Raw genomic sequence first — 16,615 nt, 5'->3', positions numbered from 1 at the left:
ATTTTAATGTCGATTTCCCCTAATAAACACATTTTTGTAGACAGTTTGACTAATGTACACGTTTTTTCAAGCCATTTCTCATCATATAATGCTTTTTTGCAAGTTTTTTCACTCATGCATTCATTTTTATACACACTTTCCCCCAATACATGCATTTTTGTAAACATTGGTTTGCAAATGGCATTGCAAAATTCAAATAAGTGCAAATTTATTTATTTATTACTTATATCCTGCCCTTCTTCCCTACAGGAGCCCAGGGCAGGATATAAATCAAATGTCAAAGGATGGCTGTGTTTTGGTTCTCATACTGTTTTGGAAATTGCAAATTTGGTAGATTTGGTTTGAAATGTGAACTGAATTGAAATTCTTGCCCATTCCTATCTGGAGGTGACCTTAGTCTGAGCACACAACATGAGGCTAGTGGGACCAATAGACAAGTTTGAATGCTCATATGAAACTTGATTGTGTACATAGCCTTCTGTTTCACCATTCACGTATGCACCTCTGTTTTTGCCTTATTGTGGAAGGAGGGTTCTTACATAACAGAGGTAAAGAGGGTGCCGAAAGTTTGCCAGAAGCAATTGTGAAGTTATTAAGGTGATGTTTTTTTCAATGCAAAATGTACATCTTCCATGGACCAATGGGGAGAGTTCCACTCTCCTCACTACTTAGAAAAAGAGCCCTGTTTGAGACCACCTTACAAATGAACTGTTCAGGGCTTTGGAGCTGAGTTTGTCAGTCTCCTTCCTAGATCATCCTGTTTGAAATGGGGGAAATGCACATTCCTACCCCGTTGAAACAGCATGAAGGTACTGTTTTTGTAAATTAAATCAGAAGACCAGCCAAGAAGTAAGCCGCCAACAAAGCAGGATATCTGTTCACACAAAGTCTGGTATCTGCTGTGTTACAGAGGTGAATTTTGGCTTGATGACATAATTTGTGAGGCAGCCGGGGATGGCTGAATCTCTCAGTTTTGGTTTTTCTCAGTTTTTCATTTTTCTAACGTTTTCCACATTTCCACACCAGTTTTGTTTTTTTTAAAAAAAAATGCACGTGAAAATTCATTACCATATTAATGCAAACTTCTTTGAATATTTTTGAATGCGATTTTGCCTAAGGTATACATTTTTGCAAAGCACCTCCCACTAATATAGTGCATTTTTGTATGTTATTTTCACTAATATATGTATTTTCATGAACACTTCACCCAAGTATATGCATTTTTGTACATGTTGCTTGGCTGGAGAGCTGCACTGTAAAATTTGGAGAAGTGCAAATTTTGAAGGATGGCTGTGTTTTGGTTCTCAAATGGTTTTGGAGAGTATGAATTTACCCCCTATCCTTAGTAACAGTACCCTAGTCCTGAAGGAACTGGATGAGAATTACATGGCAAGAAAACATCTTACTCCCGAGTAAGGCCCAACCTACACTATATATCTAAAGCAGTATCGTATCACTTTAAGCAGTCATGGCTTTCCCAAAGAATCCTGGGAACTGTAGTTTGTGAAGGGTGCTAAGTGTTGTTAGGAGACCCTTATTCTCATCACCGAGCTACAATTTTGAGAGAGGTTTAACAGTCAAAACCTCTTCCAGGGAACTCTGGAAACTGTAGTTCTGTGTGGGGAATACCCTCAGCACCCTTAAAAAACCACTGTTCCCAGGATTCTTTGGGGGAAGCCATAATTGTTTCATGTGGTGTACTACTGCTTTAAATATATAGCATCGGTGGGGCCTAAATGTGGCCTAAGTGTGGCATAGCAGATAGAGCAGGGATGGGGAAGGTTTTTAGCCCAAGTGTCTCATTCCCTCTTGGCCAACCTCCCGAGGGCCGCATGCCAGTGGTGGGAGCAGCCAGAAGCAAAGAGTGGGGGAGAAACAGAAGTGACAGAGGAATCAGCCATGAAAGCGTCCAAGGTTTCTATGCAAATAGGAGATGTTGCCACTGTTCAAGAGTGCATTTCAGTCAAGCAAAAGCCCTCAAGGAGGGCATGGAGCAGGGTTAGTGAGAGCTGTGACCTGTGCAGGGAGCATAGCCTGTGGAGAATCTCAAGGGCTGTATAGAGAGGCCTGGAGCTTCGGGCCTGAGGTCCCCCGTGCCTGAGTTAGAATGTCAGGGTAGGACCTGGAAGACTAAGGTTCAAATCCTTACTCAGCCATATCACTCACTGGATGAGCTCAGTCCAGTCATTTACTTTCAGCCTAACCAACCTCACAGGGTTGTTGAGAGGCTAAAAGCATCTTTGTGTATGTGTGATGTGCACTTCCTTGATCTTGTTAAAGAAAAGGTGGAATATAAATGTAATAACAAAGATAAATAAATAACTGTACTCCAAGCTAGGGATGGGATCTGTTGACCGGTGCCGGTTTGAAAGCATTCCATTGATCTAACAAGCCAGTATCGATTTGAGTTTGTTCTTTGTCAGCTGATGCTTTTACTGATCCATTTTTCCCCTCACAAAAGGTACTGATATGGATATTTTGAAATATCAGTAAATGGAAGGAAACGTTGATAAAGTTATCATTCTTAACATCAATATTTTAGAAACTGATTTTTTGAAATCCATTTTTTAAAATAGCCATGGAAAATAGTTACATAAACATCCAATCTGTAACAATAGAGAATAAGTGAATGAATGGAAAATTTGGTTCCAAATCCCAATTGGGCAGAATTCTGGCACATCCCTACTCCAAGCACAGCAGTAGAACATTTGAATGGACTGACCTGATTCCATATTTAAGGTAGGAAGGAGGAAATTTTTTAAAAAATGGGAAACTGATGTAAACAGGAGCAACCAGAACACATAGCCAAATGGAACATGCCCAACCACAGATTCCCCTCTTTTACTTTAGGAAAAGAGGGATGCCTCATTCGTGGAATCAGCATGGCTTTCCCATTGCCAATGTGCATTCTCTTTCTTTTTCTCTCATACAATTTCCTCCAGGTGTCCAAGTTCAAGGAGAATCTGTGCAAGGCCCCACTAATATGCATTGATGGGAATGTGCCAGTGTCCACCATTCAATACATCTGTCAGATTGCCAGAGAACATCGCTTAGCAGGTAAGAAGAGACACAGCTTAGAATTCCTTCAGGGAAGTGCTTTCGACATTCCCTCAGTGCATGAATATTCCCAGCATCATCTCAGATCTGGTTTATTTTGCTGTTCATTTCCAAAGAGCAGAGAATATGCTCCCTGCTACCCTCACCACTCTGTGAGAGGAAAGGCAGTATATAAATAAAATAATTATGATTATTTATATGTATTTTCTCTGCATTTAGCAGAAATCATAGAATTGTAGAAAACTGAGTTGGAAGGGGCTTATAAGGCCATTGAGTGCAACCCCCTGTTCAATGCAGGAATCCAAATTAAAGCATACACGACAGGTGGCTGTCTAGCTGCCTCTTGAATGCCTCCAGTGTTGGAGAGCCGATCATCTCCCTAGGCAATTGGTTCCATTGTCGCACTGCTCTAACAGCTAGGAAGTTTTTCCTGATTTCAGCCAAAATCTGGTTTCCTATAACTTGAGCCAATTATTCCGTGTCCTGCACTCTGGGATGATCAAGAAGAGATCCTGGCCCTACTCTGTGTGACAACCTTTCACGTACTTGAAGAGTGCTATCATATCCCCACTCAGTCTTCTCTTCTGAAGGCTAAACATGCCTAGTTTTTTCAGTCTCTTCTCATAGGGCATTGTTTCCAGCCTCCTGATCATCCTTGTGATCTTTCTCTGAACCTGTTCCAGTTTGTCTGCATCTTTCTTAAAATGCGGTGTCCAGAACTGTACGCAGCACTCAAGATGAGGCCTAACCAGTGCCGAATAGAGGGGAACTAGTACTTCATGCAATTTAGAAGCTATACTTTCATTAATGCAGCCTAAAATAGCATTTGCCTTTTTTTGCAGCCATATTACACTGTTGGCTCATATTCAGTTTGTGATCAACAACAATTCCAAGATCCTTCTTGCATGTAGTATTGTTGAGCCAAGTATCCCCCATCTTATAACTGTGCATTTGGTTTCTTTTTCCTAGGTGTAAAACTTTGCACTTATCCCTGTTAAATTTCATTGTTGTTTTCAGTCCAATGCTGCAACCTATCAAGATTACTTTGAATTTTGTTTGTGTCCTCCAAGGTATTAGCTATCCCTCCTAATTTTGTATCATCTACAAATTTGATAAGTATTCCCTGTGCCTCCTCATCCAAGTAATTAATACAAATGTTGAAGAGCACTGGGCCTAGGACTGAGCCCTGTGGTACCCTGCTCGTTACCTCCCCTCAGTTGGAGAAGCAGCCATTGATAAGCACTCTTTGAGTATGATTCTGTAGCCAACTGTGGATCCTCCTGAGAGTTGCTCCATCCAGCCCACATTTAGCTTGCTTGAAAATCAGAATATCATGAGGCACTTTGTCAAACGCTTTGCTGAAGTTGAGATATGTTATGTCCACAGCATTCCTACTATCTACCAGGGAGGTTACCCAATCAAAAAATGAGATAAGCTGTATTAAATCAACAGTTTAAGAATGTAAGATGTGATGAAATCTCAAATGATTACAAACAGGGAATTAATTTAATGGTGGTATTTTAATAAAGGCCAATGTCAATGGCATCGGCATTTTTGGTCAATTAACTATTTCATTTTGGCAATAATGATTGTTTGTATAAATGACCGTGTTGCTAATAATATAAAATGAAAAATCAAACTTGTGAGTTCAATGTAATCTGCCCATTTTTTTCCATTGTGTCATTCAGCCAGCATTCTGCAACCAAAATCTCAAACACATTGGTTTGTTCACAGATTTGGGGATGATGGAAGTGGTGCATCTGTATATTTTCCATGTAGCAGGTGCATTGAGAAGCCCCAGATTTGGGGATGATGGAAGTGGTGCGTCTGTGTATTTTCCATGTAGCAGGTGCATTGAGAAGCCCTAAAACCTAGGGCCCAACCCAGAAGATGCTAGTTTTGCTAAAGTTCCATTGGAATCAATCAATAGGACAAATAATTGCAGCTAACTCAAGTCAAATTAATATCAGTGTCAACGAAGTTCAATTGGTTTTCTTTTGATTGAGTCCCTGATTTTGTAACTTGTCAATGCTATTGGTTGATCCATAATGATGGTGGCCTTTAATGTGTGATGACAGCTTCAGTTGATCAGTCCTGTTGATGAATAAACGTTTGCCACTTTCACCATTTTTATTGATTTTATCATAAGAGAAATCCTGCTGTATCAGACCAAATCCCTCTCTAGTCTTGTTTTCCACAGTGGCCAAGCAGATGAACAGCTTTGTTACTGCCTTGGTCATTTTAGTAGATAGGCAGCAAGTGCAAATATGAATAATTAAATAAATACAATTCAAGTTTGTCAGGTCGGCTAACATCATTCAATGCTCTTCTGAAGTGTGTTATGAGCCTACAGATGTGGACAAGGCTTCTAAGCCATTCCTTTCAGACAGCTGGAGAGCCCTGGCCTGCATATCTCCCAATCTACAAGAACTGAGAGCAATCAACCAGGCCCTGGGACATCCTGTGCCAGCAGGTGAAACACTTTTGAGAGTGGGGGTGAGGAAGGAAGAACTATTTTTTAAGCTAGAAATATTTTGAATCTGTCTTATACTGAGTAAGACCTTGGCTGAACTTAGCATTGTCTGTCCCAGGATGGTGAACCTGTGGCCCTCTAGATCATGTTGGACTGCATCTCCCATCAACCCTGATCATTGCCCATGCTGGCTAGGGCTGATGGGAGTCAGATATTAAGCATCTGGACCAAGTATAATAGGTTTCCCATCCCTAGTCTATCCTGATTGGGAGAAGCTCATCAAGTTTTTCTCCAGCTCTGCCACATGATGCCTCTTTAATGGAGATTGAGGGAGAGGCTGCAAAGCAGGTTGCTTTGCTACTGAGCTGTGCCCCTATGGGGTGGGGAGACACAAGTACCATTTCCTGAGGTCATGTGTCATTGGACCCTCACTGTAGAGCAGCAGTCTGGAACCTGTGTCCCTCCAGACGTTGCTGGATTACAATTACCATCATCCTCAACCATTGGTCATGTTGGCTGGAGATGATGGGGGTCGTAGTCCAATAACATCTGGAGGGCCACAGGTTCCCCACTATGAATGTAGTGCCCTGCAGTCCTACAAGCCCCAGCCACCATTGGATTTGCCTCTGTCCACAAGCAGCTGCAGCCCCTGATTAACTTTTCCTGTGGGTCAGTGGCCCTTCATAGAAAAAAGGTTCTCCACTTCTGGACTAGAATAATGAGTTGTTTTATGTCCCAATCACCTCCCTGGGGTGTGGAAATTGTACAGTCTTTTTATTGTGGCTTCGATGCTATGTGACTAGTTTTCATCCATGCAATTCTAAAGATATGCCATCTACGCTGGAAGATGTTGTCAAGACTGCTGCAACCCTGGCCTACCCCTTGCTGAGAGAGTTGCACTGGGTGGTGGTGACACTTGGCCAACATGGAGTCCTGGTGTGCGGCCGGAATGTGGATGGGAGGCTCTCTCTTCACCCTGGAACTTTCAACAAGGTGGCAAATGGGAAGGGATAGAGACAGTGGAAGTGGGAGGCATGAGCCACAGCTAAGGGGTGAGCAGAAGGCAGGAAGGTAGAGGAATAAGGGACAGAGAATTCTATATCATAATATTACTATTTCCAGAGTTCCTTGAGGGGAAGCCATGACAGTTAAACCAGTTAAAAATCCATTGATAATATAGGTGTAGACAGAAATTCAGCCCTGGGTGAGGGTAATGAAACAGTGCAGGGACATGAAAACTATTAGAAATGGTTCCCATGCTCTTTTGGTTCTTGAGGCTTCAGTAGATCATGTAGGAATTTTTGAACATTCTCTGTAACCATGAGGACCAGTAACATGTCTTTTTTTAAAAAATGGATAACCTGAGATTTTTCAGAGCAGTTAATATCTCTGCTATGGACCACAGTTCCAATCCAATAAAGCACCCATGGAATGGCAAGGAGTACATGCATATCCCTTTAAAAGAAAGGTAGAAAGGCCAGGAATCAGCTATTTGATGAAGGAAACTTTTTAATCTTAGATATTTTTAAATACTTTTTAGATCTGTTGTACTGATGCTATTCTCAGCTGCTAGTTTTGTTCTGGATTAGATTTTATTTTTTATGTTATGGATTTTGTGGTTTTAACTGTTTACTTGTGAACCACCCGGAGAACTTTTGTTATAGGGTGGTACCTATATACATATTGAATAATAAATAAAAAGGAGCATGCTTGCAAAATAAGTGTCTGGACATCCATTAGAAAGTATGAAATTTGAGAATCTAATTTTGGGTGATATTGTCCCCAAAAGATAAATTAGCTTTTCTGTTTCACCTGTGGAGGTCCTGACCTGATCTCTCTCTGAGATAATAAGAGCTTTCTAACATGTGACAGCTGAGCAGAACTTATTACCACTACTATTATTATTACATTTATATCCCACCTTTTCTCCAAGGAGCGTAAGGGGGTGTACATAGTTCTCCTCATCTCCATTTTATCCTCCCAACAGCCCCTCAGTGCCCATCATTAGGGACTGTCACATTTATCTGGAAGTGTATAAAAGGACCAGGAAATCAGCTTACAGTTCTCCAGGTTCACATGATATTTGCATTGTCTCCTCCTATCACCCTTTACAGGCCAGTGCTGCAGGTGAGCTGTGCGCCATTCACTATCCAGCGATCTCTGTCCCTGTGGAGGAGATAGTGAGTGTCTCTGGAGCAGGCGACAGGTATACTACACATTGCCCGGTGAGATTGCTGCCATATCTCTGGGATCCTCCACCTGCCTCTGTTTGGCCTCTGCCACTCTGGTTGCTGTGACAACATAACAGTGCATGCATGTACGCGGCATTGCTAAGGAATCGTTAGTCCAAATATTTATCTGGAGGTGGTGAGAGATGGGATGATTTATTGTAAGCTGTCATTTTTCTGAGCCTTTGTGAAAGAGTGAAATTAAGGTTCAGCAAGACGTTGACATCTTTGCTCCACGTGGCTTGAGATGCAGCAATTGTAAGAAGCACCTGGAGCCTCTTAGGAGCGCAGCGGGGCTTCAGCAAGGAGAGTGCTGAAATGGGAGTCTTCAACACCTTTGCATTTCAAAAGAGTCTCCATCAACTAGCTGCCCAATCCTGTGGATCGCTTTAAGTTTCAAAAGGTGCAAGCAATGACTTGAGGCACTCCAGCCAGTTCTCAAAGTACATCTACAGTGTACATTTCAGCCAGCTTCTCTAAAGACCCCTGGGAATTGCAGTTTTCTGAACGTTCTGTGTTAGGGATGCCTTGCCCCTTCATTGCATGATAGTTCCCGGGGTTATTTTCTGGCAGCCGTGAGAGTGAAAATAACTTTTGAGACTGATTTATGTAGATAGTATTGTCATCATGACCATTACTTACTAGGCTTATCAGTTGCTTGTTACCTGAAAGGTCTCCAAGCAACTTTCATTTAAAAACATCAGCATAAACTCATTGAGTACGATTCAGTGCTAGTCCTACTCAGGATAGACATCAGTTGCTGAAGAGCTTAGAACTTTGTGTGTGTGTGTGTGGTAAGCTGAATTTGGTCTCTTCTGTCTTCAGCTTAATAGCTGGCATCATCGCTGGGCTGCTTGCTGGAGAGGACACGGATAACTGCATCCGGCTGGGGCTCTTATCTGCCAGCCTCTCCCTCCGTTCATATGAGCCGGTTTCGCCAGAGATCAACAGTACCAGCATGAGCATGGCAAGGCTAAAGGCTCAGAGGTGGCCTGTAGCAAAGATCTGGAAATTGCCTTTGGCTCAAGGGTTTGCACCTGGAACCTGCACCCTGGAATAGGCAGCTCCCCCCCTTCTCTCTCTCCAACATGGGCCTGCCTTTGAACAGAATCAGGTGGGCTCAGTGATGGTAGCAGGAGAGGAGGATCTCTCTGTATTTCCCCCAGTCCCATCCTCTGTTGCGATGACTATGCCTACTCTGTGCTACAAATAAATAAAAATGGAAATCTTACACCAAGAAAAAGATGAATTCTACGACCTGCATATATTATACAAATGAAACATATTCGCATATATTCTGGTTCCCTGGAATGAGGTAGGGACAATGAGTTAGGCAGGCCAGTGAAGACCCACCCACCTTTACTACCAGATTCTTCCAATTTGGGACATTTTGTCAAGCATTGCTCATGTGCTTGAAAAACAGCTTTTGCTACCTAGGGGTGCTCATCTGTTAGCTTTCACTATCCCTGATCATTGACCATGAATGATGGTCAAGGCTGATGGAAATGGTAATTGAACCACATCTGGAGGGCACCAAGTCAGGGAAGGCTGCTTTAAGATCTGTCCCTGCAGTGTCAATGCAAACGCAGCCAGTACTTCACACTTGGAGGTGCCACATGCAGAAATTAAAACAAGCTTAGTAGCATCCAGGGGATACAAGACAACAGCAGCAAGAACACAGTCTACAGGTGAGTCTGGAACGAGCTCATCTCACGAATGAATGGCTAAACATTTTCAGAAGTGATTTGTGAAAAATCTATATTGGACTAAATAAACACTTGGATGGACTGACTCCTACCTGCCCAAATGAACATCTTGTATTTTCTGTTCTCCATGAAGAACAATTAGAAATAACAAAGAGTTCTTTTAACAGATTGTGCAGTGTTGGCAGCTGAGGAAAGACAATGCAAAAAAGTCATTTCAAAATTGAATGTACAAATTTAATGTTACATTCAAGCCAAAAGGCTTCATTTAGTGAGTTTACAGCAGAGGCAAGGTTCGGACTGGACTGTTCATCTCACAACATAGGACACTGCTAACTCCTGAGCTACGTGGCTCTGATTTATGTGTGTGTGTGGGGGAATCGGATGGGTAGTTTTAGCACATCTGAGCTTGGTGGCAAGAAGTATTTCAGCCCCTGCAGATAAAGATCAGTCTGGAGTTTTAGCCTTTCACTAGGCCTGGGAGAGCATCTTGGAGAGGAAAAAAACACCTGCCCTTCTGTGGGATGCTGCGTTAGATCCTGCTGGTGTGCTGCTGATTGAATTCTCCCATCTGAGAGCACTGGAACAGAGCTGCTTCATGACTGTTTCGCTATCCGAAGCCCCCATCCCATGTGATGTGGGACAATGCCCACACCAGGACAGTTTGCAGTGGTTGCTGGAGCCCAGTTTTTTGCTACACCATTGCCCCAGGCTCAGCAGCCTTTGCGGTGCTACAAGAGCGCCTTGTCCATGAATGAAATTTGAAAATTCCGTTGTGAAAAACAGTCATGACAGGATAGCCAGCTGTAGTCCAGATGTTGTGGACTACAATTCCCATCATCCCATGATGGCTCAGGCTGATGGGAGTAGTAGTCTGAAACATCTAAAGGGCACCATGTTGGCAACCCCTGTCCTGAGGTGTTGCATCTCTGTAATAAAAGTATCATGTTGGAGAGCTGATGATCTGAAGGTGATGCAGTCTGAGTATTCCTTTCCAGCAGAAAAAAAATCAAGTAGCAACCACTGAGGAGTGAATGATCAATACATCTAAAAAAAGGCATTGAGATCATAAAAGTATTTTTATTCAGCAAACACAGACAACACACTTTTGCCCAGCCCAGGCAAGCATTTTTTTTTTTACCAGCAAAGTTCACTCAGTGCCTTGAAGCACCTGCTTAGCTAAAATAATAAAAAATAAAATTGTTCCATGATCATAATGATGGGGAAAGATGGCATTATATGGGAAGCACATGCTTGCTTTTTACAAAGAAGTTGGGTGTTGCTGGGGCGGGGGAAAAGGAAAGAGGGGGAGAATTTTCCAAGCAGGAGGTGGCAAGCTAGAATTTCAGTATCACAAAAAGGAAAAAAAAAAGGTGGGGTGGGGGGTAAGCTTGGGAATTCAGAGTCATAAAAGGGCTTCCACCATTCAAGCAGAGAGAGAGATCACACACATGCATGTGTGGCGGCGGCTCTTCATCTCTCCAGCAAGCTCCAAGGCAACAGCAGCCCTTCACCCAGATAACTGGGATAGAAAACCCAAGACCAAAAAGGATGAGGATTGCCACCATGGCCACCTTCGCTGTGCTTTCAATACAGTTTTGTATGCTGGCTCAAGCCAGTGGAAAGTTAGCTGGGAAAGGGCAGGTTGCTGAAAAGGACCCAGCTGGGGCTGTAGGAACCAGGAAGTCCCTCCATCCATCCCAGGAAGGAGACAGAGAGCCCGAAGTGAGAAGAGAGCCTTCCCCCTGGTTGCAGAAGGCAGCAGAAGAAGCTGGAGCAGGCGGCAGAGCCCACAGCAAAGCGGCAAGCAAACCCCGACTGGGCAACATTCAGCAGAAGGCCAGTGGCAAGAAAAAGATTCCTCAGCGGCCCCCTCCAAAAAGCAAGAGCCAAGGGCTTCAGAGCCACCTGAAAGGCTATGGGAAGTTTAATACAGATACGGTGAGTAAGATCTCTCCACCAGTCCCTTAAAACCTGTGGTTCTCCAGATTTTGCCGAACTACAGCTCCCATCAGCCATTCGGGGATGATGGGACAACATCTGGAGGTCTACAGGTTCGCTACCCCCCGCATCTTGTGTAGGTACTGAGGAAGTGGCCTTATACCAATCAGACCATTGATCCATCTAGTTCAGTATTGCCTAGACCAGGGGGAACAAACATGGCGGTTTCCAGCTGTTTTGGGGACTCTTACTTTGGCCATGGGAACCAGGTTGGCTACCCTTGATCTGACTAGCAGTGGTCCTCCAAGCAGAGGTCTTTCCCAGTTCTATCTGGAGATGCCAAGGATTGAACCTGGGGCCTTCTGTATGGAAATCATGCACTCTGGCACAGAGCTACGGCTCTTTTGGTCCAGTCCATTTGCCTTAGCGCACCAAGCCCCGGGGAGTAACCGATATTACAGTCCTGGTGGGGGAGAGAGGCATAAAGGCCAATGCCATAGCCAGCTCCTTCTGCAGTGGGTGAGCAAAACCACAAACTCCACTTGTCTGTCATTTGTTACAGATTCATGGCAGACACAGCAAAGGGAGGGAACTGGTATCTGGGCCAGATTTTGGGGGGGGGGAAGAAAGGGAGAAGGTAATACTGATGAGCACCTCCTGGAAATAGTTTGCTATATGCCCCCCTGAAGCAAAGGCATAGGGGGCTGAACAAGAACTGGCAAGTGGAATCTCTCCAGCCCAGAAATTACTAGTTATAGTTACTATAGGATATCTCCAGGATCAGAGGCAGTATGCCAATAAACGTCAGTTGCTATGGAACAACAGCAGGAGAGGGCTATCACACTCATGTCCTGCTTGTGGACTTCCTATAGTTTGTCACTGTGGGAAACAAGATGCTAAGCTAAATGGGCCAGGGATGGGAAACCTGTGCTCCTCCACAGACTACAACTCCCATCATCCCTGACCATCCGCCACATTGGCTGGGCCTGATGGAAGTTAGAGTTCAACACCAGCTGGGGGGGCCACAGGTTCCTCATTTCTGCTATAGGCCTTTGCTCACTTTCTTCTGGCAGATGAATTGCCTGCAGCAGGCCTCATTTTACAGCTCCAGAAGAAAAAGAGTAATTCAATTAGCAGGGAGGGGGAATCCATGGTGGCTTGGAAAGCTGCACATGCTCTTTTGCCCCGACCAAACTCAAACAATAAGGAATTGCCAGTGAATGAGCCATCAGCAAATTCATTTGCTTTTCCATGCCTTTAAGCAGCTGGACAACAGCCAGAAATTCAACTGGTATACCATTACTGGAACTCGAAGCTGAGGAGGAAACTGCACATGTGGGACTTCTGCTTGTTAAAGAGCATAGTGGCCCTTTTTGATGGAGGGAAAATAAGCATTTATTTTGAAAGCAGCAACTGTTGTGCTGGCCCTTGGTAACTGTAAAAGCTGAGGCCTGGCATGATGACTTGGTGCATACCTGGGCCATCAGAATGATTGTTATGTGGTATCTCCACCATCGGAGGCAGTATGCGTCTGAATGCCAGCTACTGTGCTCAGGTCTTGCTTGCGGCCAACAGGTAAAATCTCTTTAGCCCAGACAAAGTCATAGAGGATGAGGCCTAGTAGTTACAGTAACTAGGTAATATCTCCATGTTCAGAAGCAGTCGCTGAGGAACAATAGCAAGAGAGTGCCATCGCAGTCAGGTCAAGCTTGTGGGCTTACCATGGGCATCTGGTTGTCCACTGTGACAACAGGATGGTAAAGATTCAGCAGGTCTCTTCTTAGGTTCTTATGATTGAGGCTACAAGGGATTCTCCTTCCTTTCCTCCTCAGTATTCCTGTCCTGGGATTCAGTTCAAAGCCTGCAAAAAACCCTCAGATTGTGACGGCTGCTTGGGCCTCTACACCTGCAAACTGCCAAGAGGAAAGTGTGACCTAAAAGCAGTTTCTCACGAAACAGGTACCGCATAAAGTCAGCAGTACACGTAATATACAGGTGAATGTGGGATGTTTCTGCAGGGCATGCTGAAATAAATATTGTGTGTGTGGAAGTTCCTGCTATAAAGGTCAAGCTCTCACTGAAGGGCTAAATCTGTGTCTCGGGGTGTACCCCTTTAAGGTGGTGGATGGGGTGTCATATAGTCCTTCATGCAAAACTAAAATAATCATCTGTGTAGAAAACTAAAGAGCAGGGGGAAAGAGTTCTAGCCAACCTTCTCCTCCATATGCTCGTTTTCTAAACATGGAGGATATTTTTTAATTACATGGAGGAGTATTTCATCCTCTGAGCCCATCTGGGGTGGTACAGTATAGAGAAAGGTTTACAGTAGGGCCCCGCTTACCGGTGCTTCGCATTCCGGCGTTCCGCTAATGCGGCGGCGGGAAATTCCCCTTTTTAAAGGTGATTTTGTGACATTGTCGTGTCATTTTTGCGCGACGGCCCCATTATAGTCTATGGGTTCCACTTTCCGGCTATTTCTGCTTTACGGCAGGGGCCTTGTCCCTAACCCTCCATATAAGCAGGGCCCTACTGTACACGTTCACAGGGAGAAGTACTGTCCTCAACAATGGTTTCAATTGCTGTTCATTTCAGCCAGCAGGGGGCAGTGCAGCCACAGTAAGAAGTGAGGAAACCCACAGATTGAGGGTGTTCCCACAATCTTCACATTCCCTTTATACTACCCTGACCTTTTAAAACGCACATTGAAGCTCACAATATTAGATCTGACATCAGCCCGTTATACTAGGAAGAATGAAATGGGGAAACAATTAGATCCTGAAAGGGAGTTTAGAGGTGGAGGGTCAGGAACATGGAAAAGCAGCAGCAGCCTCAGGAAATCACTGTCGCAGTTAAATCCCCGCTCGTGTATCCTGGGTGTAAAGGGCCAGCTAAAGATCACCCCCACAGTGAGTGGCTCAGGGGCAGAGCTTGGAAGTAACTAGTTACAAGTAACAAATTACTTGTAATTCATTACTTTTTTGAGTGAGTGGGTAATTCCTTTACATTTTGATTGTAATAGAACTAGGAGTAATTTTATTACTTTTGTGGAGTAACTGTAACGTTTCCAGAATTACTTTTGGTCATTACTTGTGGGGGGGGGAGCAGGGGAAGTCTTCTGCTCCTCTGATTTGTGGATGAAAATCATGTGCCTCAAACTGGACTTCTACGCAGTGTTGCTCTTTCTTCATGCTCTGTGGATGGGTAGGAGGTGACGAGGGAGGAGGCAGAGAGTGAGACAGGGTGGAGTGGAGAAAACAATTATTTTAAAAAACGGATAGTGGTGGTGAAGAATGGAGTGGAGGGGGAAAGGATCCGGAGGTCAAGAACATGGAAAAAGGAGGAGGAGGCAGCAGCAGAATGGAGATAAAGAACTATGGAGGTGAAAGATGACTGTGTGTATGTGTGAGTGAGAGAATACTGTGTTTGCACTTGGCACACAAAGTGGCCTCCACCACCCTCTGGCTACAGTGCTGCATTTGCAGTATTTTAACGTTTTTGCATCTCAGGGGAAAATGTGTGCTTGGGTGAGTGTTCCTTAGTTGGTGGAAGGGCAGGGTCTGGGAGGTGGTTAAGTGAGAGAGATTATGCTGGCTGGCTGAGTGGGGGGGCTGCACTTGGTTTGACGTGCAAAGATCTGAGTAGTGGCCTCAGCCTCCCTCCCCACCACCCTTACCAGCGGAGAGACCACCATTGCTATCTTATAAATAAAAATAATTATTCTACTACCTCTGTATGTGTATGTTTATTTTAATGTTGTTTTAGGCTACTTAGATGTGCAGCAGCCAAGGCCAGCACCTTGTAAGTGTTTTTTTAAGTAACTGAAATGTAATTGTAGTGATTACTTTGGAGGAAAAATAATCAGTTACTTTCAGAGCAATTGTAATTGTAGCGGTAATTACTACTTTTTGGGGGCCATGTAACTGTAACTAATTTATTACTTTTTAAAAGTAATCTTCCAAGCTCTGCTCAGGGGTTACGAGCCCTGCCACCTCTGCAGCCGTGGGCAAGCTGCACAGTCCCAAGGAGCCCAGCTGCCCCCCAGCTGGCAGTTGTGGACAAGGAAGGGGCTGGCTTGTGCAGCTGTGGCAAGCTGAGCAGGCCCTAGCCAGCTGGGGAGGACTAGCCTCAGAGGGAGGCAATGTTAAACCCCCTCTGAATACTGCTTACCGTGAAAACCCTTTTCATAGGGTCGCCATAAGTCAGGGTCAACTTGAAGGCAGTCCATTTTTTTCTAGTACTTTTAATGGCTTCCACAGTGTAACATGGAGAGCCAAACCAAGATTAGTATCTCCACTCAGCCATGAAGCGCACAGGGTGGCCTTGTGATTGTGTCTGCAATGTGCAGCCAGCACTCCTGTGAAGCTGCAGCTCCATTCAGGTGGTGTAGATGAAGCCACCCATTTCTTGAAAAGTGCCATATATGTAGCATAAAAGTGCTACAGAAAATGGGGTTCACACCCATCCTTAGATATGGCAGTGTACAGGTAGCGCCATCACAAGAGCCCCAGGTGCTTACTGTCCCCTTTGATCATGTGAGAAAATATTTGAAGTAACTAGCAGGGATAAGCCATATTGAAGGAGTATCGAGGACAGGTCTTAGGATGGAGGGCAAGATGTCCCGGCAGGTTCAGGAAGACACACTCAACTATACAACTTGGATCATGCTAGCTACCTACTATAGATGCAACCTGAGAGTTAAGGAAGGAAACTCCATCTAGCATGGTACTTACATATCTCTTCTCTTCCCCGCCCCCGTTCCAAATATATTGGCATTTGGGATCTCCTACTGAAAGCACTTTGATAGCCACTCTCTGAACTTCTTCTGTGTTCTTTGTTAACACAGGCCTACTGTTTGGGCTCATCTCTGTTAAAAAAAAGTAGCTCAGCTATAAACGGATGTTTTAAGTGATAAGTTAGAAAATCCATGTCTGCTTGTAGGTGGATGCTGAGATTGGTGTCTCATCAAGAAACGCTCCCCTCATGACTTGTCTGTTTGCTTTCTCCCCCCCTTACAACAGGTGGTTTCTTCCAGAGTATCCAGAACAGATAAATGACATTTGATTCCTGACATAAGAAAATGAAAGAAGAGTGCTACTTGACAAAAACCAAACTTTCCTGACATATGAAAATGAAAGAAGAGTGCTACTTGACAAAAATCAAACTTTGCATGTTAGTTTCTCATGTTACAATTTCTAAATAAAGGACTATCAATT

The 16,615-nt window shown here is 44.1% G+C and overlaps 2 protein-coding genes across 4 annotated transcripts in view; both read left to right on the top strand.

The window, feature by feature from the left end:
• LOC133390349 (uncharacterized) overlaps positions 1-10,749 on the top strand; it is a 41,645-nt gene extending 30,896 nt beyond the window's left edge. For all 3 annotated transcript variants that reach the window (XM_061638791.1, XM_061638792.1, XM_061638790.1), the window contains 5 exons: positions 2,943-3,057; positions 5,393-5,530; positions 6,357-6,523; positions 7,645-7,736; positions 8,584-10,749. In XM_061638791.1, the coding sequence (XP_061494775.1) occupies positions 2,943-3,057; positions 5,393-5,530; positions 6,357-6,523; positions 7,645-7,736; positions 8,584-8,818 (747 nt within the window). In that variant the 3' untranslated portion in view covers positions 8,819-10,749. The remainder of the gene's footprint in view (positions 1-2,942; positions 3,058-5,392; positions 5,531-6,356; positions 6,524-7,644; positions 7,737-8,583) is intronic.
• Positions 10,750-10,779: 30 nt separating this feature from the next.
• On the top strand, positions 10,780-16,598 carry LOC133390351 (uncharacterized). The gene is made up of 3 exons (XM_061638794.1): positions 10,780-11,402; positions 13,235-13,361; positions 16,421-16,598. The coding sequence occupies exons 1-3, from the start codon at positions 10,917-10,919 to the stop codon at positions 16,450-16,452; spliced, it is 645 nt and encodes a 214-aa protein (XP_061494778.1). The 5' UTR covers positions 10,780-10,916; the 3' UTR covers positions 16,453-16,598.
• Positions 16,599-16,615: the final 17 nt, after the last annotated feature.

Source organism: Rhineura floridana, chromosome 8 (genome assembly GCF_030035675.1).
Source record: "Rhineura floridana isolate rRhiFlo1 chromosome 8, rRhiFlo1.hap2, whole genome shotgun sequence".
NCBI lineage: Eukaryota > Metazoa > Chordata > Lepidosauria > Squamata > Rhineuridae > Rhineura > Rhineura floridana.
This window is presented reverse-complemented; position numbering and strand designations above follow the sequence as displayed.

Bases quoted from the DNA above. Each gene is read 5' to 3' on its own strand.
- LOC133390351 (XM_061638794.1), top strand. From the start codon at position 10,917: ATGTGTGGCGGCGGCTCTTCATCTCTCCAGCAAGCTCCAAGGCAACAG. The intron at 11,403-13,234 runs GTGAGTAAGATC...TTTCCTCCTCAG, and splicing joins GGAAGTTTAATACAGATACG to TATTCCTGTCCTGGGATTCA. The intron at 13,362-16,420 runs GTACCGCATAAA...CCCTTACAACAG, and splicing joins AGCAGTTTCTCACGAAACAG to GTGGTTTCTTCCAGAGTATC.